Source organism: Pezoporus wallicus, unplaced genomic scaffold (assembly GCF_028554395.1).
Source record: "Pezoporus wallicus isolate ANWC-B61680 ecotype Strahan unplaced genomic scaffold, APGP_CSIRO_Pwel_v1 contig_593, whole genome shotgun sequence".
In the NCBI taxonomy this organism is placed as follows: domain Eukaryota; kingdom Metazoa; phylum Chordata; class Aves; order Psittaciformes; family Psittacidae; genus Pezoporus; species Pezoporus wallicus.
This window is the reverse complement of record NW_026642342.1, coordinates 1-22,803: the sequence shown is the minus strand read 5'-3', so window position 1 is coordinate 22,803 and position 22,803 is coordinate 1. Positions and strand designations below refer to the sequence as shown.

The following is a 22,803-nucleotide window of genomic DNA, read 5'->3' as shown; positions in this document are numbered from 1 at the left end:
TATTCCAGCTTGGTTTTGTAGGGAAGCATGAGCTGGTTGGTTGTCTGTTGCTGTATCAGCTTGTCTTTCCCCTTTTAATGCCTGTTGGGAACTTTCTGTCTCGTTTCAGATGATTCAGAGGGAACAGATGGCTCATAGAACATTATGTTTCTGCAAATCTGGCAAGAAATCAGTACTGAGGATGAGAGTGAGATCTTGGTAGTGCTCTGGCAGGGAGAGGCTCCAGTGTGCATATAGAAAATAGGATTAGTGCTTTTATTGCTCAGTGAATTGTTCGGATTTGTTACAAATTAAAAGATCTTTTGGTGAAGTAGGAAGAAGTGATGGATGCAACACAAGATTGATTGCTGAAGAGCTGTGATTTGAGGACTTGTAGCTTTACTGCCTCAGTTCCTCCTTCTGTCAAAACTTACTTTGCCTATAAATAATTTATAGAAATTTACATTTTAAATTTAAATTGCAATTTGGAAAAATTTGAGAGAAGTGACTCAGCACTCCTGGCTCAGGAGGTAAAAGCTGAGAACACATTTTTGAGTTTTTCAGAAGCTTTCCTATAGAAGAGGCAAAACCAAAGCATTTGGCTTTTTTATGCACAGGGAAAACAAGAAGAACAAAGTATATGGTGTGAGGTACTCTGTCCTGTCAGTTTGAAGAATGGATCAGCAGAGGTTCACAGTGCACACATCTTCCCCACTGTGAGGTTGGATGCCACACGAGTCCTGAGTGGATGAACTTTGAAACCTTTGTTTAGAGAGAGCTTGTTTTCAAGAAACTCCATGGCCAAGTTTGTAAGGGAAAGGGGAAAAATGTTTTACAAGTGGTCGGAGCTCTCCTAAACGGTGTTACTGGAGGGGAGCTGAGGGTCTGGGGAATCTCACCTTTCTCTGACACCTGGTGGCACTTTCTCGATGAAGAACCTTTAAGGACTCATAGCTGCACAGGTTATTTGTCTGGAGATGCCATGCTCTGCACGGCCTGCAGAGGTACCGCTGCGCAGGCTGCTCCCAGAGAAGGGGACTCACTGGTTCGCACTCTCTCCGATGCAGGAAAACTCCTAAAAGCATTGTGGTTTTGCTTTATAATGTTGAATATTCAAAGTTCAGTCAGAGGTTCTGCGCTGATGAGAGCTGGTCCAGTGCACCTAAAGATGCAGTATGCTGGTACAAGCTTCTTGTCCTGACTCCTCACAGCAGGCGTCTGATGGGCAGGTACTGCCTGCTCATGGCTGTAAGGGGGGGGGTGTGGGATGTGTGTGTGTTAGTTACCTTGGCTGTTTTGTAGTGGAACCTTTGATGAAGAAATAAAGTGGGAGGCCTCTTAAAATAACAATATGTGTCCCTTTTGGGTGATTGCATGCTGTGAGAAGGTGGTAGGATCTCTCAAGAGGCCTCAGCACTGGCTGGTTGCACTTACAAACTAAATATAACCATTTCTGCTTGCCAGGGAATCAAAAGGAAAAAGAAAACAGATTTGCAAAAGGCAGAGTGTGTGCCTCAGCTGTTTCGGTTTTCTCCTGCATGCAGGTAAATCGTCAAGCTCCCCCTGAGCACTGTTTGTTTAGTGACTAAAAAGAATGCACTTCATGTCACTCCAAAGAGTAAATAGCTAAAGTTATGGATTAACTAAGTTCCAGCAGAGCTCATGGCAGAAGAATAGATCTCGCTGTTTCAGAGTGAATAAAGCAGTAAGTGCTTCCAAAGTATTGTATCCTTTGGGATTTCACAGTACCGCTTGCTTTAATGAAGTGTAAAGCTTGTCAAAAATACGACAAGGGGAGGATGTTGGGGCAGACATGAAGTGTTTTGGGAGAGGTGCTGATAGGTTAGATGGATCTAACAAACCAGTCTGGAGGGCCTCCAGTGAGCGGCTGCTTTGGAGCTGGAATCACAGAAAGTCACAGCACAACACAGCACTAAGCAAGGGAGGTAGCAGAGCTCTCTGACTAGCAACTGTCTGCAGCATGGGGGTCGTGCTGCAGCTCAGCAGTGATTGCCTCTTCACACCTATCTTCTCTTCTTTAGGTGATACCTGCTGCAGTATGTGGAAGCTCGTCAATATAGGGGTGCTGCTGGCTGCCCTCTCTTCACAAGTCTGTAGTGCCTCAAGTAAGTTTTAATTTTAGAGATACCCTTTATCCTTTTCCAGTCACTGCAAGTACATTTCCTGCTCCTCTGTCGGTCATGAGGAGTGTCTGGAATCATTTCCACTGGGGAGATTGAATTCTTCAAGTAGAGGTTGACAGACCCAGTGCTGGGCCATGTTGGCTGCCTGGTCACAGCCCTCATAAGTCCTGTGAAGCTAAGTACCACAGAGCAGAGGCTGGAGCTTGCCTCTGCAGCACAGCACTGACAGCCCATGTTTTCTAGGGCAGGCTCTCCTGCTGCGCTAGGGAGGGGCTATTGCTCTGGTAAATGTCCCTTGGGAAGGACCACTACTGGTTTTCAGTCAGCTCTTTTCCCTTGCTTTGTGTTTTCACGTTCTTGCTTCCAGTATTTTACAGCAATAGAGATGCAAACCAGGTCCTGAAAATCCAGAAGCGTGCAAACTCTTTCCTGGAGGAGCTCAAACCGGGCTCTGTGGAGCGTGAGTGCGTTGAGGAGCGGTGTGACTTTGAGGAGGCCAGTGAGATATTTGAAACCAAGGAAGCAACTGTAAGTCTGTTTTTTTTTTTTAAGGATGAATGTGGGATTTAACCAGTCAATTGTTTACTTAAGTATTTCAATGCAGGGCATGGGAGATCTTGCTGTCAGCACCAAACATGCATCACTCCTGACTAGTAAGGTGTAGGCATGATTTGAATGTCCCTGTGTTATGAGTAATTGTCAAGTTACCACCTGTATGGCCCACAAAACTTGGCTGCTCATGCATGTCCCACCTGACCTAATTGTGAGGTTAAGGTCCCAGCCACGTACTCCCAGTCCCTGCTTGACCCAGTTGGCTATTCTTGCTGCCACTGAGTTTTTCCCAGTCCTTTTCCCTCTGTTATCAATTAGCCATCCCTGGCGGCCTTACACTCTATCTTCCCAGTCTCTCACTTGTGCCTCACAAACATTTCTGTTATTACTAGGTTCTATCTCCTTCTCCAAACCTTATATTTTCAATTGGGTGCTAACTTTATTGTCAACATCACTGATTCCTGCCCCTTTCCAAATCCAGTTGTTGTGTTGGATTGGACTTTTTCTTACTTTTCTTACTAAGCAGAGCAGACTCACCACATAAGGATGAATCAGTCCTTGCTGTCCCTCAGAACCTAGAGTGAAGTGGGGTCTGTCTTCACAATGCCCATGTTTTGTCTAACTGGGCACAAATAAATTGTGAACTCAACAACACAAGTGTCTGGCAGTAAGTGACAGGAAAACAGAGAATCTAGGGGATACTGAGTAGTTGCAGTGCTGGTGGGTCTGCAAGCAGGGCAGGGGGATCTGCGCTGAGTACAGGTATGTCTGGGTTGCCCAGTTTTGTTAGTTTGTAGTGCCAATCAAGAAGAATGAAACCAAAGCTGTTGATGGGGGTGCTGTGCTCTGTTGCTGTGCTGTCATGATACACTTTAAATCAATTGCTTGTTAAAAATCTGCTTCTAGACTTAATGTCAGTTTTGTTTCTCCACAGAGAGATTTTTGGAGCAAATACGTAGGTAAGTAAAAGACTTCCCTAATCGCTTCTCTGTATTTCTTCAGTAGTAACTGGTACTTACACTTCCAGCTTCCATGTATCACATATTGATTCCAACTCTCATTCTCTCTTATATGGGGTGTGCAAAGAATGTTTTCCTGTTCTATCATACAAGCAACCTTCCTAAAAAACTTGAGGTGCCCGTCATCAGTCCCTGGATCTAAGGCCCTGGTCAAGGCACTCCACTCACCTGCAGCTGTACTTCAGAACCCAAACAAACACTCTTGTCTCTGGGCTAACATCATGGAGGTAGCACCATTATGTGTCAGAAACTATCAGTGATGCTTGGGAATCTGGGGGGGTGTCTGCTCATGTTAATGTTTGATCAGTGAGCTCTCTGTGATACAGAGACTGAGTTTTCCTGCCTCTGTTTCAGATGGAGATCAATGTAACCCACAGCCTTGTTCCAATGGGATTTGCAAAGACAACATTGGAAAATTTTCCTGCATCTGTAACAAAGGCTGGGAGGGCGTTTTTTGCAATTATGGTAATGCTGCCTTTAATCCTCTATAACATAACATTCTTTGTGACAGGGGTCTGTGTGTAATGGGGATTGACACTTTTATCACAGCACAGTGTACTCGCTTGCTTTAATAATTGCGATTTTCTTTTTTATCTCTGCTTATCTAAAACAAAATGAACTTTGTGTTGCCATGGGAGAGGTTTGGAGATCTGAGATACCTAAATTTTACAAAAATACTGGAACTAGTTCTGTAAAGCAGGGTTTTCAGCCACTTCAGAACTGTCAGCCCAGGGACGATGGTGGAGTTTATTACAATACAGGGGGAAACAATCCACTGCAAATACTTCATTGTCATTACTGTGACAATATCTTCCTTGCACAAAAGCTGGGTAGCATTTTTAGTGATGAGTGTGTATGTCATGTATCAACACTTTGCACTGCCCGACCTGCGCTCAGTGACAATGAGTTTCCTGTTGTCCGGTCTACCTGCCCCGAAACAGTAACCTGTTTTCTCCGTCTCCCTGCTGCCACCTACTGGACAAAGGTCTGTTTGCTGTCTCAGGGCCTGAGTTGCCATTAAAGCCTACAACTGTCATTGTCAGCTGTTGCTCACTAGAATCATGCTGTTGTTTTGCTGCTTTACCCTCCTGTGACTCTTTGGCTTTCCAGCTTCTCATATATCTCTTGGACTCCATTTCTTCTGCAGAAGTCAAATACACCAACTGTTCTGTCAATAATGGAGGATGTGAGCATTTCTGCACAGATGACCCTGGCAACCAGTACCGCACTTGCAGCTGTGCCTCTGGGTATCAGTTGATGAATGACCATACCATGTGCAAGCCTGTAGGTACGAGGCGGATGTTCATAATCCAGATTTGACAGAGGATTATTCAAACATGAAATAAGACGGTTTTATGAGAGAATTGTCTGCAGTGTACTTTGTACTAGCTTTCAAAACATCCATTCCATGCAAAGCAACTCTGTGCCTGCCTTTCCCAACTCCATACTCACTTTATGGCCTTTAGCCTGTGTTTGCCTCCTGGAGACATACAGGGGAATCGGGAAACTGCTTCCTTTGCAAAGCATTGAGGGATTTCTGTGAAGTCATTGAATAGTATTGCCTAGGTTAAAGAGACAGAGGGAATGCCTTAGAAGGAGGTTTTGTATTGGGTGATCTGGTCTTTGCTAGTTAACTTCTCTGCATCTCCTGTAGTGGAGTTCCCCTGTGGAAGAGTGAAAATGGACTACATTGAAGCCAAAGCAGGGTTCAATATTCGTCTCATTGAGGGAAGAATAGGAAGAAGGGGAGATAGCCCTTGGCAGGTAAGGAAAAAGGAGTTTTTTACCACAGATAGTTGAGGCTGTTCCCAAACAGCTTTGCCTGATTAGCTGTTTCAGAAAGGCTCCTACATTACTAGTGGTAGTGTCACATGAAACTAAGATTCCCTTAGCTTAAGTTTTTCAAAAGCAACCCATAAGTTGGCATAACAGGAAAAATGATTTATTATCTTGGGACTGTTGACCTGTTTTTTAACCTTGCCTTGCCACCAATGTCAAGAGAGAGGATAGTGATGACACTTAACCTACTCTATTGCTACATTCTGGCAAGGACACTTAATTACTGCAGCTCATGCTACTGTGTTACAGTGGCAGTGTGAGGCAGCGTCCTCTCCCTTTGTGCACTGATCTGTTTTTATAAGCCTCATCTGTCATAAATCCAAGCTAGCAGATTTAATCAGCAAAATATGCCATAGTTTTACAGAGCAGGCTGGGACATGAGAAAGGGAAAACTTTGCAGAGCTTATTGTGGAACCACTGAATGTATATGATCAGGGCCTGGTTCTCTTTGACATTAAAGGCCCTTTTATACCATAGCATGTGTGTTGCAGCCTGAGATGACACACTGCCTCTGGTGTGTGCTATGGCCACAAGAATAATTCCCTCATTTGAGCTCTGTGTTTCAAAGCTTGGAAGTACCAGAGTGCTTCTTTGCAGTGACCAGCATCATCCCATGCGGATTTGGGTGAAGCCAGCCCTCATTCAAGAAGAATGTTCAAAATTCTTTTGTAGATGTTCCACAGAGACCTTACTGTGCTTTTGTCCCACTGTTGAGCTTTGGCTGCAATGAATGTGACATTGGTGAATTTGGGTATTTTGGAACCACAAAGAAGAATATGTACAATGTGTTGTGAGCCATGCTCCATGCAGTGTCAGCACTCTCTTTCTTTTATTTCAGATTATGCTGCAAAATAGCAAAGGGAAATTCCTGTGTGGGGGTGTTCTCATCCATCCATCCTGGGTCCTGACGGCAGCGCACTGCACTGAGACAGAGGATGGGCTCAAAGTAAGACTTGGTATGGAAAAAAGTCTGTCACTGTGTTTTTTAATTATAACTGCTTGATTCCCATGGTTTATCATCTCAGGAGAAAGACTAGCAGGTTATGAGGACAAAAATCTTCTTGGCTGTAGGAGTAGATTGTCTAGGAAATATTTAGGATGCACCTTAGCACAAAACAAAAAAGTTTAGTAAAAATCTCATTTCATTTGAGCCTTATTGTGGAAGTGAGCTGATGTCTCCTGAGCACTGCTGCTTGTCTGTAAAGTAGCAAGGCTTAGTCTCTTCTGCTTGTGTTTTTCTGGTGATGAAAATATTCGAGGTCATTCCAATAGTGAAACAGAAAAGTCCTGATCTCAGGAGGAGAATGTCACAGCTCCTCTTCCTGCCTTTTCATACATTTAAACACCATGATGAGAGTTTCAGTAGCAAAGGAGCAGAAATGCTGCAGAATAGCAACGCTGCCTTTACTGGTAGTTCTGTTTTTAAGCATAAGAAAGTCTATGTCAGGTACAGTACTGCTTCTGAGTTAATAGACAAAAATAATCATTGTTCTATTCACACTTAAGTAGATTTTTAATTACTGTTTTCTGTCTACCATTGGTGGCAGGCATAACAGCTCAACTGTGCTCTCTCTCTGTTAGTGAAAAGATAGGTTGTTCCCTGTAGTTGTGGAAAATCTTGCAATTCTGTTGTCTCTATATGTAGTCTTGGAAATATATTGCTTGTATGCATGTTCCATATAGACTGTGGATGTGCAGATGTTTGAGAACAGAGGCAACAAGGCACGTAGGTTTGGATATGTTAATGTACGTCCTCTGTTGTTCAACACAAAGGATGAATAGAAAAGAATGCAATATAGCCTTGAGTCCTCTTAGTGCCAAATATACACCTTTACCACAGAAGGATATCAAGGCATATGTGCATGTGGTAGTTTGAAAATGTGCATACAGAGTACACATCTCCAAGCAGTTCCAGTTACTAGTAAGTAATTTTCTTCCCTTCTAAGTGATTGCCAATATGTATATTTAGTTTTAGTGAGGCCCAAGAAGAATCCTGTGCAGTTTGCTTGGTAAAAAATCTTGTAATGTTTTAGGGGAAAAGCAACTGTTGGGTGTCATGTTTGAAGGCTCTGCAGTGCTAGATGTAGCTTTGAGTGTAACTTAAAGGGAACAGTCAGCAGGAAAATGGTAACTACGGGAAATACTGAGGCTGCACTTAAATTGTTCCAACCTGGCCTCTTACTGCAGGTCTTGATAGAGATCTATGGGGTCTGACAAGCTTTCAGCTGGAATAGCCATGCCCAGAGATCTCTGCAGCAAAGAAAGAAGGGTGAGATCTGTCAGGAGAATCCTGTGCTAGCCAAATACAAAGTGGTTGTCTGTGAGTGAAGGGCACTTGAGAGCCCTGATTTGAGAAGGTATTTTTATTGGTTTAAATAAAAGTCAAGAGACATCTCACACATAAATTTGGAGTGAGCTTACAGAGTAATTTATACTGTTAAGGGTGATCAGCAACAGGGGCTTTAGCTGCCCAAAAGACCTGCCTTATTAATAGGGGAAGAAAAAGTGTGTGGCCATGGAGTGAGAGTTGGTATGTATGAGAGGAGAACCCCTCTCATTCATCCTTGAACAATATTGCTATGGTGGGATGGAAACCACAGAAGGGCCCTTCCCTGGGGTACTGGGATGGATGTGTGCAGGACTGAGATGACCACAGGCTGAGACTTCACCAAAAGAGATTCTCCTCCAAAACATACTCCAGGTCAAGCAGAGGGGATCCTTTTTAAGACCCACATGGTTTTCCTTTTAAATGTATCTTTTGGGAATTCTGTTGCCATCAGAAAAGCATTTCTTATCAGAAAAATATCTGCTCTAAAACCTGGAGACATCTCGTGAGGTACATGGAACTGAGTTTCAATGGAGACATGGCCATGTCAGAGGGGTCAGGTATGAGTCCCATAACAGTAATGAATGCTTAGTTCATACTGAGCCTGCAGAGGTGGTGCTCAGCCTGCCTCTGTCAGGCTGGGATACCCATCACTTTTCTTGATTCAGTTCATTGTGGCGCTGCTTGCCAACCATAAGAGCAAAACTGGAGGGGAAGCTTACAGCTGGGTTTGCACTCACGAGCAATAGTTTTGCAGCAGGACTCACGTGGATTTTTAGTGTCTGAAATTAAGTTAGCTTTCAGAGTAGCTGAAGTTGGAAGCTCCAGTTTAAGAGCATCCAGAAGTGTGTGCACCCAAAGTCAGAGCAACTTGGCTGCAGAGTTTGTATCTGGAGGGGTTCAAATAAGACTGAAAGAAGGCAAGAGTTAATGAGGGAGTGAGGGAACAAATTTAAGGGCTCGTATTGTGAAACATCACATTTGAAAAGGTGATGATAAAGAGCAACTTCCAAGTCACCTATAGCGAGACTGAGCAGGAAAGCACACTTCTGTCACACACATGCAACCTGGGCAGAGGTAAGGTGTCAGCCTCAGTGTCCTGCCACCTTGTGCTTGGATGTGTGCCTGCCTGCAGCTCAAATGAGTATTATGGACACTTCTCTGAGTGTTTTTCTCAAGTATATACTGAAGTAGGCCTTGATATGAAGCTTAAATTAGCCAACAGCACAGTTCAGAAATGTGACAACCACTGAATTATTTTTGGGGTTATCTCTTCACAGCCTATTAGAGAGATATGTCTCTGTCTTTTCCAGTGTATCACAAATTACTTGTTTGTGCCTTTCTGGCCTTCTCAGCTTAGTTTCCTGTTTACTGTTCCCTGACTGCTTGGCCCACAAAGTAGCCATGATCATGTAGCACAAATAACAACTGAGAAGTCTTAATTAGTCAAAAATTACTGAATCTTGCCTACAGAGGCAAGATTTGAGAAAGGAATAGCCTTACCAGTCAGTCACCTTTATGTTATAAACCCTGAATTTAGTCATTCAGGCACTGGTTATACAGCATAAAGCTCATGTACTGTTGAAGTGTCTTGCTTTCCTGTATGCTTGTTCTCCCAGCTTTTAACACTGACTCCAGGAAGATTGTTTTCCTCCTGAAGATCTCTCATGTGGCACAAGCATACTGTGTTGTGAACCCAACAGGGCATTTCAGTTTCTCAACTGATAACCACGGCTCTAGGGTACTAAAATCCAATTAGTACTGTATGTGTTCATGATTTAGGTAAATATAGAAAATTCACATATTCGTCCATCTCGTAACACTGTTAACCTGTAACATAAATGAGTGAATGTCTATATTGCAAGAGAAGTAAAAACATGAAGTACAGTCCTAAAGCCCAGTGTAATCCAGATGCTTTGGTGTTCAAGGTGAAGGAAGGTTCAGTAGCATCTGTCATCTTGTTTGCTCTTTCAGGTAAATTCCACCGTCTCCGTCTTGAGGCAGATGAGCAAACCATTTGGGTTGATAAATGTGTGAGCCACGAGAACTACACCAAGGAGACATCTGATAATGACATAGCCATGCTGCACTTGGCTGAGCCTGTGATGTATAACAAATACGCGCTCCCTATCTGCCTTCCCACCCGTGACCTGGCAGAACAGGAGCTGATGACAAGTGGGAAGCAGATGGTGGTAACTGGCTGGGGCAGCACAAGTGATGCTAACAGCAATTACTCTACTTTCCTCAGTTATATCCAAATCCCCATGGTTCCACGGAATGAGTGTGCCCAGGCGATGAGATTTGCTATCTCTGACAACATGCTGTGTGCTGGGAGCTTAGGAGACAGAAAAGATTCCTGCAGTGGGGACAGTGGAGGCCCTATGATCACTAAATATAAAGATACTTGGTTTTTGGTAGGACTGGTGAGCTGGGGCGAAGGCTGTGGGAGAAAGGAGAAGTTTGGAGTCTACACCAAAGTTAGTCAGTATCTTGAGTGGATCCAACACCACATAGATAAGATGTCAGCTTCTTGGCAGGGTTGACTCTGATACTGAAAGTCTGGAATATTGTGGCTATGTGCTACTGACAGTATGCAGTGTAATGTACTGTCAGATCTTCAGTATTAAATATGGAGTATATGTTAACCTTGTGTACTGTTTTCCTTGGTACCTGTGTTATGCCTTTTTTTTAATTTCTTTTTTACTGAGTTTATATTGGTTAGTTTCCAGGTTATAGGGTTTATTTGTAGCATGGTCCTACACTAGGCCTTACAGGCAAGAAATAATACCCTGTTACACTGAGATACTTTACAGTGTTGCAGAAAATAAGATGGTCCATGGTCAGGCAACTCCATCTTTGTGTATAAAATGACTGAATTAGTTGGGGTGAGGAATGGGAGGGTTCAGAAAAAAGTGTTTTAAGTGTTTTTTTTTTAGTGATACAGTTCTGTCATTCCAGCTTTACTGCAGCATGGTCACAGTACCTGATTTGGTTTGCTGTATAGTTGCATAGTTTTTCTTTGAACATGATGGAATTCTAATAACATCATTATTGCCTCCACTCATTCACATTTTACTCCAGTGCTCACAGATTAAGCTGATTCGGCAGGTCACTAGAATGTCTCCATTTTTTCTGTTCCATTGTTTGCACACTCAATGCATGATTTTCCACACCACACCCCCCCCAAGACTTCCTTAAAAGTCAAGGGGAATTCTGTGTTATTACAGAAAAAGAGGTTTAACTTCAAGATTTTGCATGCTCTATTTAACTTAAGGCCTGTAAATCTTTTCTAATTAGCAAGCTAAGCAAATGCTTGGGTTCATTCCAATTCTAGTGAATGCAGTCAGCTGCAGGCTATTTTAGCATTGCTAATACTTACTGATATGCGTGTCTGTGTTTGCATCTGGGCCTGTATATCTGTGTGTATATCAGTAACTAAAATAAACATACAGTACCAGTAAGTTCATAGGAAGAGCAGTAGTCAAAATGAAGTTTAAATCACAATTTATACTTTCTTTTAATCTTAGCATTTAAGCTTGCTAAATATAATATACTATACATAATCTTGTAGAAACAAAAAGGTGAAGCTAACTGCTGTAGTGATGTATATTTCCAGTATCTCAATCAGGAATTGGACCCATCTTTGTATCAGTGAAGAACTTCAGTCTGCTACAGTGATGAGATTGCTAAATGAAACAAACTTCAGGTACAATAACATTGTGTTAGGCTTTGTAAGAAATTTAATATGGTGCCAGCAAAGAGGTTTAATTCCTGTTGAACTTGTGGACTTAGTCTTGTTGACTTACAGGCTGCTTACATGTTTAATAAGCAAGTGCTGAAGTTGATTCATGTGTTAAAGTAGCAGTCAGGCTAAGGGCTTCATGTTGGAGGTAAGCTGAGACCAAAGAGCACAGTCAGCAGTCTCTTGTCTCTCTTTTTCTTTTTTCCCCTGCCCTTTTTCATTTGGGATTGGATTGAAGGATAAATGGACCTTAAAGAATAATGCTTTGAACAGCAGCCTTCCAGCCAGAGCCTGCACCAGGAACATGTGCTTCTGAGAAGGCCAGCATTGCTAGTCACTGAATTGCAAGGAAAAATGTTATTGTGTTCAAAGCCAGTAAAATATGGCTCTAATTAAAGACAGAAATTGTAATGTCCGTGAATAGCTGTGACTATTGCAGGGCAATATTTGCCTTCCTGCAGGTGACTGCTATGAATTCTTCTACGCTTATAGCTCTGCATATTTTAACAGATGCTTACAGAGCAGTTTGTGTATTTTCCAGATCAATTGGTATTACCTTAAAGATCATGGAGCATCAGAAATCTCTTATACAATCTAGATTTTCCTAAAGAAATCTGTTGCAAAGATGTGGCTTTCATTGTTAGAGGATGCTTTTAAGGATTTTTAAATAATTTTTTTAGTGCACATATGTATGTGTGTGGAAACACCCAATTTTCTTCTGATTCTGGATTTCAAATGTGTTTCATAGAACCCAGAAGGTTGTCTCTTCTCTGTCAATATTTGTGACTGGTTAATTATCAACCCTTTGACCTTCTGGCTGTTCCTGGTGTACATCCAAATCTCTGTCCTGTCTTTCCCTAAAAAAAAATAAAGCAAAAAAGTGAGTATAATTGCATGGTTCTGTGTACAGTGAACGCATTCTGGATCCTGTGGGTTTGGGAAATGATCTGTGTAGCAAAGAGGAATGTGCTGTCAAATCCTCATAAATTATTTAGCCTGGGAAGGTAATGCGCAGAAACAGAGACTTCTATCTTGTAACTTTTACTACCAGGTACGTGGTGATGGTCTCCTCACTGGGTGTGCATACATGGACTGATTTGACAAGGCCATGAGAAGCTGCTGGCTGCAGTGTGCAGCTCAGCCCTCAGCCTGGGATCCTTTGCAGTTTAGACAAGGCTGTCACTGGAACTGGCTTATGCTCAGTTTGGGCCTGATCCACTCCTCCCATGTTCACCACAGGGGTTTTATTCCTTCTGTGAGCTTCAGATCAGGCCCTACAGCACGTCCTGGTCTAGGTCAATCTCTGCACATTACCCTGCAAACTGTTGGGATTCCTATTGTGTGCAGCATCGGTGTGGCTTGAAGAAACAATGGGCATCAGATCAAAAATGAACTGGGTAGAATTTGCTTTCTTTATCCCTTCTCCTGCCCTCTTGCTTCTACTTCTGTATTTTTTTGCAGGTTAATTTATCCTTGGTTTTATGATACCAATTATATTTATTTGTTGTATATGTTATGTTATATATTATATTAATTATATTCCAAAATATACCAATTTTATCCTTCTTTTCCCTCTAAAGGAAGTCAGCAGGAAGGCAAGAGTATTCTGAATGCACACTAAAATGGAAAGCAGTTCCTCACTTGTGATGTTTCTCCTACTGATGTGTTCCATCAACAGCAGCTGTACATATGCATATTCAGGTAGGTACTTCTGAATTACCCTTTTAACTTCATTGTCTCATTGTGACAATCTTGCATTTAAACTGAAACTACATCCCTTTTCTGAACAAAAAGTCCTGTGCGTTGGAGAAGCCACTTCCAGAAATGCATGCAAACAAATGAATATTCATATTTATATTTCCAAGAGAAATCAGCCTTTCTTAACTTCCTACTTAGACCACTAAGAACTTTGCTGTTGCAAAGTATTATCCTTGTGACACTGAACCCATCATCTGAACTATTTTTGTATGGCAAAGCTTTCCAGTTTGGGAAGCTAAAATTAGGCATTTTTAATATGTGTTCCTGGACCTCATGTTGATTTTACTACAACTACACAAGGTTAGGAAATGGCTTCAGAGAGCTTTAGAACAAGTGTGAGAGTGTGCAGGATCTCAGGAATCATTATGGCTGTCCTTGCAGAGGATGAAGAACAGACGTAGAAGTGGTGTCTGCAAACCAGAAGGCTTTACACAGGCATATCTTCTATGTGGGATATCTGCTTACAATAGGTAAATCATTTAAAGATGACCCCATAACTCAAGGTGAGATTTCACATAAGTGAAAGACATTTTCCTCATTACCAGACAGCAGGATATACTCAAAGTTTTTCTCAGCTGAGAGTTTTTGTGGGCTGTTTCTAATTGCCAAGAAATGAAGCAATTTAATATTCTAGAATTTCAGTCGTTTCTTTAGATACCAACTATGCAGCTGCAAGGAAATGTCTGTCTTGATGGTCCATCTCCAAAGCTGGGGTTCTTTGTCAGGTTTTGACTTGTCTAGGGCACTAAACTATTACTAGGGAAAGAGAGCCCCGTTAAGTGCTGTGTCAGTTTCAGTAGGCTTTGTCACAATTGCAAAGTGAGCTTTCTTAAAACTCTTTAAACTCTTAACAGCAGTTTTTCAATCTTATCAGGTGGATGGGTTTGGATATAGGGCCACACTTCTGGAGATTTAACAAAAAAAGCAAAACCTCTATCTTCTCTAAGTAGTGATAGCACATGGTATCAGTACATCCACAGGGGCTGAGTGAGCCTTCACTTCCCTTCTGAGCATCCTGACTGGAAAATCCTTGGAGCACTGTGCTTCAGCTAGAGGTGCCATATGGAGCAGCAGGGGTATGTGGGGAGGGCCTTACTGCCATATTTCCTCTTCTGGTCACTCATCTCTTAATTTATTGGCAGTAATAACTCTAAAGACATTGCAGGAGGAGGGCCAATAGCTTAGTGAAGCGAAGTTGTGAATAACTAAATGTAACTACAAACGTGGCAGCTTATATATGTCTTTTAATGAAGGAGTGGTGTCTGTCCTGTTGTGGCCTGTAGCTACCTGGAAAGCGCAGACATTACTGAATATCTAACAAAGCTGACACCAAATACAAACCAAACCTCTCCCTTCAGCTTTATTTCTGCATGCACACGCAGGCAATTAACAATTGTTGTGGATCAGGACTGTTAGACAGAAAAATACAACCAGCCTCACTGCAATACTCGAGTCTTGTGGAGTAAAACATGATTTGTGCACTTAACTGCAAGTCTTTTGATGCACTAAAAGAAAGCTTAAACTATCAGTGTCCTTTGTTGGAACACAGGCTCATCTTACTTAGTTTTGGGCTATTTATGTAGATTCCCACTCCCCTTCTTTGTGTTGTTTACTCAACTGAGAGTGCATGTGACTGTGACTAATGGTGCCAGTTTGCTGTCTGCCAGTATCAACTGTTCTGTTTTGTTTTCTAGTGTTCATGAGGAAGAATGAAGCACACGAGGTGCTCAAAGTCCATAAACGCGCCAATTATTTTCTAGAAGAGATTTGTCCAGGGAACTTGGAGAGAGAGTGCAATGAGGAGAAGTGTTCCTTTGAGGAGGCCAGGGAGATCTTCCACTCGCAGGAGAAAACAGTGAGGAACTTTATTTTAGTCAAAACAGAGGAAAGTTAACAATGGCTGGTGCTGATGGCCTTGCAGCACCATGTTTTGAGGGCTAGGTGGGAGCTGAAACTTGTAGGCTGGTACCACAGACCTTTCACTGGCTGGAGCGTTCATGGATCTAAGCTTTCAGTTTAATTCTCATTCCAATACAACCCAGTTTATGCACTCTGTGGCTGATCCATGACACAAACAAAAGCGAGCTGCATGGTGATGGTCAGATCTGCTCTGAGAATGTATTTTATGATTCTAATCAAAGTGCTAATTTACATGCACCCTAAAGCCCCACATTATCATTTCCTAAATTATATCATCAGTAACCAGTATGGCCACTTACTGACTGCTTTCTTCATTTGTGGTTTGTTGCAGATGGAGTTTTGGTTCAGTTACAAAGGTAGGTTAAAAAAGAAATCTAAACAAATTCTGGGTACAAAGAATTATGTGGCAGTTTAAAACCAGGCTTCTCTTAATTGCACTGTGCCTTGTTTCTTCTTCTTAGGTTTAAATCCATGTAATACAAATCCCTGTAACAATGGTGGAGTCTGCAAAATAAGACACTACAATTACTACTGCATCTGTCCCCCAAGATTTGGAGGAGACAGCTGCGAAAAAGGTGAGTACAGGGCACGCTGACATTCACTGTGAAGAATTAAGGCTGGCATTTGTTCATTGGATACTTGAGTTAAACCTTTGCATAGGCTTCTCACCAAGGTGGTGAGTGGTGTCACCAAGGTTGTCAGTGGCGACTTTTACCTGTCTGATCCAAAGCTGGTCGGTTGTTAAAGATTCTTACATTAGAACAGTGTTTTCTCACTTGACAAATTGGGGAACCACCACCCCAAGAAGGGAATTACACTGACAGCGGCTGTAGCTACTTCTGCCTCTGCTGTGCAGAAAAAGAGGGTAGCACCACTTCCTGTCATACAGCTGTGGCAGTCCTGGGCTCTTCACTCATCAGTGCAAGCCCTGAGTAAGGCAGGTAGCCACCTCCCATATTCTCCCAAGAAAGGATAGGGAATTACCCCTTGTCATCACTTCAGAGTGGTAACACATCTCGTGACTCCTGCCACAGCTACCTCCACTGGAGGTGGCTCCTGGTGAGGCTCTCTTCTCTGTATAATTTCCTTGAGTAAATGCATCAAGCCAAAGCTTAGTGTAAAGCAAACAAATCTGAAATTGTATTTATGTTGTAATATGCCAATAAGGAAAAATTAATTGGAAAAGCTGCCTCCCTCTCCTCAGTTTTTTTGTTCTTCTGAACTAGTGTATCGGATTTGCAAATGACTGAGGCACGAAATAGAGCAAAACCCAAACTCATGTGGAAACTATGAACTATAAGTATTTTTTTCCCCCACGTACTTTTCTCAAACTTTCCTTTTTACTGTGAAGCAATGAAACATGTTTGTTTAATGGAGCAATGTAGAAAGATCTCAGTCAGTTCCTCACAGACTTGCCCCCACCAAGTACTTTACATTTGTCATGATAGACAAGATATGCAGATGGATGAAAAATGGATGCATTTAGAAGCACTTGCTCTTCCAGATATCTTCTTGCCCCTGCTCTACAGGCAGAAAGGCCTCAGGTCAAAACTGGCAAAGGAGAAATGGTAGAAACAGGCAAGCAACAGACACAAGGCCATGTGTTTGGTTTGCTACAAATCAGCGAGGTTTTCTGGAGCTGTGAGGTAGTTCCCTCCTTTCCCCCGTGAGATTTCAGAAGGTTTAATTTCTTGCTCCTTCCTGTAACAGTGGTGCTAGAAGGTACTTGGGTCCATGCATAGCAATAACCTGTGCCTGTGTGTTTCCATGGCAGAGAAGTTTGAGTGCTGGTACAAGAACGGCGGGTGCTGGCAGTACTGCAGGGACAGCAGCAGCGCCTTTCACGTGGTGTGTTCCTGTGCAAAGGATTACACCCTGCATGAGGATGGGAAGAGATGTGTGCAAGCAGGTAGTGTGGTTTGCTCAGAGTTAGAATCCTGGAACCATAGAATGGTTTGGGTCAGAGTTATTCCTGGGCTCTTACAGGAGTATTGAATCCTATTCTTGGACAGAAGTCCTGCTTTTGTGTTGGGAGTTTGACAGGACACCACACAGCCTAAACTCACATCTTTATTTCTGTCTGTGTTCCCTCCAGCACCATTTCCGTGTGGCCTGATTAAAGCCAGGAGTGCTCTGGAGGAAGAGTGGCTGAGGCTAGAAAGGCTCCCGAGGGGACTACATGAGCACGGGGATGATGAAGCCAAGAGGAACGAGAGCACAGAGGGCACAGTTATGCAAATGGAGCTGAAACAAAGTGCTGCTGGGGAAAATGAGACCTTAAAGGATGGCTTTGGGCAGAGCATGCACACAGAGGGTGACACAGGACAAGCAGAGGTGGCAGGGAACAAAACCCTGGTGGACTCTGTGACACAGAAGCCACTGGGGGCTGGTTTCTCTGCACACAGTGAGGCAGTGGCAGGCACCGCCAGGCCTGGCGAGCCCGGGGTAAGCCTGGCTCTGTGGCCTGAGGCCACCCAGGGCCCTGTGTGGCAGGAGGAGATCACAGAGCCTGCTACCAGGCAGGAAGTGGTGGAAAATGCCATCCAAACAGCATGGACTGGGCTTCATCGGGGCAGTGACTGGGAACGTGTTTCAGACATGCCTCAGTTTGTCCAGATAAACGTCAGCTCTAATTTACAGCACAACGGCTCCAGGATAACGGGAGGAACTTTGTGTCATCGTGGACACTGCCCCTGGCAGGTAATATGTCCTGTCTGGCCATAAATACCACACAAATTGTATACTTTGAATACTTTCTTACTTGTCATCACTGGTTGCAGCAGGAGCAGAGTTCATCAGGCCATTGTACAGTGGTTTTTCAGGGCGAGAGCCATCTACCCACATGTATTTCTCAAACTTTTGCAGGTCTTTTTGATGATAACACACCTTAGTTGTCTTTTTTCATCATTCCTCCTGCTATCCCATCCTAGATACAGCTGCTTTTGTGATCTCAGCTTTCCCTTTAATTCTATCAGATGGGTCTTCTCCTGCTCTGTTATTCAGGTTCTTTTTTTCTCAGTTTTCTCAGTGTTCTCAGTGACAAGCAGTCCTTCCACTCCCTTTGCAATGGCTGCTGCTATTTTTCACAACCATTTTCCTATGACCAGGTAAGATTCTCCATTAGACTGCTCAGCTTCTCAAACTTGGTAACGGTAAGGGAGGTAAAACTGAGAGTGCTCAGATATGAAGGTGGGAGTCCCACCTTCATATAATACAAGTGTTTCTTTTATTTCCACTGTCTTTTTTTATTCAGGGGTGGTTTGGGTTTTTTTTTGGTTGGTTGGTTGGTTGGGGTTTTTTTGGTGATTTTTGGTTTGGTTTGTGTGTGTTTGGGTTTTTTGGGTTTTGGTTCTTTTTGGTTTGGTTTGGTTTTCTTGGTGGTTTTATGTGTGTTTTGGTTTTGTTTTTTTTTTTTTTAATCTTGGTTTGGGGCTTTTTGTGTCTCTTCTGTTACTGATTTTTCACTTATTTATACTGTCTCTGTTTCATCAGTGCACTGTTATTTAGGGGCTTGTTAACAGACTGATCTAAACCAGCTGTGGTTACTGCCAGTGTTTTAGTGCTGTCACACAAGACGACTTTGCTGTTGCACGCATCAGGAGGTATTTTACAGGGGGAAACAGGAGGCTGAACCTGTGTGGACCACGTGGTCCCTGTGCAATCCTGCAAGCTGATAGGTCACTACTGGGAAATTGTCAAAATGGCTTGTGATGTAGAACGTAACGTCTACAGGAACTCGTGTTGTACCTTTTTCCCACTATTTTCATTGTTAACTTCACAGAAACTGCAGAGTACCAAAATTTAAGCTTTCCCTGCAGTTTAACACATGAAGTTAACAGGTTCAGGGAGGAGTTTAATTGAAGAGAGGCAGAGGCATTACCAGAGCTTGTAATTCTCAATAGACAAGGCAAACATCTAACAGTGAGCAGCATGTTTTTACTTCTCCATTTTCTACTGTGTAGATAATGCCAGATTTTATTATCAGCAAAAGAAAACCAACACAGTTTCTCAGTCTGCACTTACTGGCATTTTCATTTGACAACTGGGAATGTGAAAAACTGTTTTCTATACCTTGTTCATATACAAAAATGCTGCTCTCTTTTTTTTTAACCAGAGTACCAGTGAAATACACCTTGTGTTACCCTTCTCCCGCACCCCCAGAGAAATGTGAAGGCACATGATAAATCACACTTGTTTCCTTAAAGGAATGCCACTCAGCATAGCTCTACTCCTGTTGGATTTGGCAAGCCTGGTTCATCGTAACATTCTGCTCCATTGTCACAGATGTGCAACCATTTTGTTTTATGACTGTTTTAGCAGTGTCACTATATTTGCTGCACTGTAGATATTGCCAGAAGTGTTGTTTTCAAGACACAGAGCTTGCACCCAAACTGCACGAGACTGATGGTGTGCACGCATACACAACAGAGCCCTGGTGACGTGCTCTTCTTCCTCCTACAGGTTTTAATCCGGAATAGCAAAGACATTGGTTTCTGTGGAGGGAGTTTAATCAGCAGCCGCTGGGTGGTCACGGCTGCTCACTGCCTTGATCTCGTCAGGCCACACCACGTCACCATAGGTGAGTACAATTTGTGTATTGTAGAAACACGGGGTAATCTCTTAACATAAGATGTACTTTGCATTGTACATGAATTGAGTAAGATATGGTTAAGAAACAGACATCACATCCCACCCAACACTTCCTTTTATTGGTGACTTCTAAGGGTGAAGGGCCTCCAGTTGCTCCCTTTTGCTCTCATGGGACCATCAGGCACAGGTTTACCTTCTTCTGTCACCCATTTTGGCAAACTCATCATGCCAGGAAACAGCAGAGCTCAGGGTGCACGTTAGAAGGAAGAGGGATTCATGTAGTTGATGGTGTGCTCTCCAGTCAGGATTGGTTTTTAATCAGCCTTAAGATTACTTTCCTGCTCTGCTGCCTGCTTCTCAGTGCCTTTAACTGCTCCAGCAGAAAGCCCCTCTTTTTTTGTAGCGTACCACAGTGCTGGTTTCAGTGGCAGGGATTGGAACCCCTTGCAGCTTAGACACACTGTTCAAAATACAGCACTTACTGAAAAACAGTGACATTTATGACAAAATCTCTACTACAGAAGCCACCTTCTCTGCGTATGTCTGTTCCTCCAGTCCATAACTTTGTTTTGCCCTCAAAGGGCAAACTGGGAAGCTCTATTTGTCCAATCACATGAGCAGCCTAAGAACTTACTGTCCTAGAGCATGATCTGGTTTGCTCTGTCCTGTCTTGGTACAAGAGGTCAAAGCAGTAATTCACTCCCATTCCTGTCCCCCCATGGCCATACCACAGAGGCTGTTTACAGTCTGATTAACATTTTAACTTGTGACTACAGGAGACTTTGACAAGTATCAAAGAGAGTTTAAAGAACAGAAGATTAATGTGGAACGGAGCTGGACACATCCACATTATGATTCCAATAACTACAACAGCGACATCGCCTTGTTGTACCTGAGCAGTGCTGTTGTTTTCAATGAGTATGCCATTCCCATCTGCCTTCCGAGCCCCAGCCTTGCCACCCTGCTATCCGAAGAAGGAAGAATAGGGATGGTAAGCGGCTGGGGCGCCACTCACAACAGAGGTTCAACTCTGCGCTTCCTCATGAAGGTCCGGCTGCCCATTGTAAACATGGAGACCTGCCAGAGGTCAATGGACAGGCTTGTTACTGATAACATGTTCTGTGCAGGGCACCACACTGAAGTGGCAGATGCCTGCAAAGGCGACAGTGGTGGCCCTTTCACAGTGTCTCACCACAACACCTGGTTTCTCTTGGGGATTGTAAGCTGGGGAGAGGGCTGTGCTGAGAAAGGGAAATACGGCGTGTATACCAGAGTGTCCAACTACATCCCCTGGATTAAAGAGGTTGTTGAGAGTGTAGCAGATTCTGAGAGCTTTTCCATTAACTTTTCTTAATACTGTCCTTGAAATCAAGAACAATTCTATGATTATGTTTCAGTTTCAGACACTACACATTTCCTGGCCTTAATGGTGTAAAAACAAGGTTATCTTTAAAGAAATGTTAAGTCTGTTTACCATAAATGGTTAAATTCTTCATTTGAGTATTACTAAAATACTTGTTATAATAAATAACTATTCTACAAAGAGCAAAGGGGATGACTACACCTTTCCTTAATGTAAATTCTTGCCAGAAAAGTTTCTTGTTTCAGAGAGAAGAAATGCTTTCCATTCCCCAAGCCTGTATGCATCTCGGAGAAAAAGGCAAACAGCCCTCTGTGTGAATTACCTGCATAGGAAAGGAAGTGCATTTCTGCTAGCGCTGTCTGGCCTCCCAGTTCTGAAGCACTGCTGAACCCAGCAGTTAGGGAGCTGTGAAGTTTTGTCACCAACTACAATAATTACCTCAGGTACAATTCAGTTTACCCAAATACAAATGTTTTCTGATACAAAATCGAAGTGTCTATGGAATCCTGTATTACAAAGTGCACTGGATAAACTCCCTAAGAGGGAATCCTCCCTCTGCAGCAGGAGAAACAGAAAAGAACCCTGGGGAATGAAATAAGTGTGAATACACTTTATGGGGGAAAAGCCAAAACACTACTAAAGGAATAACCACTTTTCCATCACCGTTACCAGAAATGCTGAGGGATGGTGTGAACCCAATCACCCCTCCAAAACGCTGATTAGAGCGAACATATTCATATACTGAATACATATATAGAAAATTTTATATGCATTTACAAATGCATTAACACATTAATATATTTACTATATTAAAAGATAAATACATAAAATATATGTTTATGTATACGTATATTCATATATGTTAAACTATTATTTTATAATACAGGTACTATAGGCTTTTCCCAGCCGATAGGAGACCCTAAGAGCAATGTCAGCCCCTTTTTGTATAAAAGATGTTCAGTCTATAGGGGCCGCTGCGAGCAATTCCAGACCCTTTTTCTTCCGGGCGTGTGGAGGACATTAGGGTCCCCTATTTACGACGTTGTCCCACTTCTGCTTGTGTGAATATTTACAGAAATGACTAGAACTTCCTGAGGCCATTCTTGTATCCTCATGCCTGGGAGACCATACCTTGCTCCTGTGACACCTTTTCTAGAGGGTCTTCAGAAGACAAAGTTATAGATCCCTTCTAAAACTCCTGCACAAAGAAGATACTTTATACTTACAGTGTCTTTCATGTTGATGATCAATTCAACAAGTATCTGATTAATAGCACAAGCAAGATCAACTATTTTGAGAAACATTAGTTCATCTCAGTCTCAACCTCTCATCTGAAATTCTGTAATTCTGAAAAATCAAAACCCATTTGACGTTTGATCATCAGGCTCATGAATCCATTACTCAGGCCCCTAATTTTGTTGTAGGCTTCACAGTGCACCAAGTAACTACTGTTAACCCAAGACACACAGCAATCACAAACAAGCGCTTAGAATACTTAGCTGAATAAGTAACAGGGCACCAGTCTGGACAATGACAAGTGGGAAAGGTTTATCTCACTGAGGCAAAAGGAT

General features: G+C 42.7%; 3 protein-coding genes across 8 annotated transcripts in view; all 3 read left to right on the top strand.

Annotated features, from left to right (window-relative positions):
• The window catches only part of DGKD (diacylglycerol kinase delta), a 65,236-nt gene extending 63,735 nt beyond the window's left edge, over positions 1 to 1,501 (top strand). Inside the window, exon 31 of the transcript XR_008974898.1 lies at positions 1,444 to 1,501. The gene's annotated coding sequence lies outside the window, so the exon portion shown is untranslated. The remainder of the gene's footprint in view (positions 1 to 1,443) is intronic.
• PROC (protein C, inactivator of coagulation factors Va and VIIIa) lies at positions 1,472 to 10,504 on the top strand. 3 transcript variants are annotated; one of them, XM_057429274.1, is made up of 9 exons: positions 1,472 to 1,523; positions 2,022 to 2,105; positions 2,491 to 2,651; positions 3,610 to 3,634; positions 4,049 to 4,159; positions 4,842 to 4,982; positions 5,349 to 5,458; positions 6,372 to 6,489; positions 9,834 to 10,504. In XM_057429274.1, the coding sequence occupies exons 2-9, from the start codon at positions 2,039 to 2,041 to the stop codon at positions 10,400 to 10,402; spliced, it is 1,302 nt and encodes a 433-aa protein (XP_057285257.1). In that variant the 5' UTR covers positions 1,472 to 1,523; positions 2,022 to 2,038; the 3' UTR covers positions 10,403 to 10,504. The 3 variants fall into 3 exon arrangements, with proteins under 3 accessions (XP_057285257.1, XP_057285256.1, XP_057285258.1); XM_057429273.1 differs by lacking the exon at positions 1,472 to 1,523 and adding an exon at positions 1,555 to 1,684; XM_057429275.1 differs by lacking the exon at positions 1,472 to 1,523 and adding an exon at positions 1,555 to 1,684 and having other exon boundaries at positions 6,372 to 6,479; positions 9,834 to 10,031.
• Positions 10,505 to 11,042: 538 nt separating this feature from the next.
• Positions 11,043 to 21,419, top strand: LOC130609866 (coagulation factor IX-like). 4 transcript variants are annotated; one of them, XM_057429265.1, is made up of 10 exons: positions 11,043 to 11,565; positions 12,350 to 12,998; positions 13,182 to 13,302; positions 15,054 to 15,214; positions 15,611 to 15,635; positions 15,741 to 15,854; positions 17,054 to 17,188; positions 17,375 to 17,979; positions 19,741 to 19,858; positions 20,646 to 21,419. In XM_057429265.1, exons 3-10 carry the CDS (start codon positions 13,212 to 13,214, stop codon positions 21,221 to 21,223), a joined length of 1,827 nt encoding a protein of 608 aa, XP_057285248.1. In that variant the 5' UTR covers positions 11,043 to 11,565; positions 12,350 to 12,998; positions 13,182 to 13,211; the 3' UTR covers positions 21,224 to 21,419. The 4 variants fall into 4 exon arrangements, with proteins under 4 accessions (XP_057285248.1, XP_057285245.1, XP_057285247.1 ...); XM_057429262.1 differs by having other exon boundaries at positions 11,043 to 12,481; XM_057429264.1 differs by having other exon boundaries at positions 11,043 to 12,605.
• Positions 21,420 to 22,803: the final 1,384 nt, after the last annotated feature.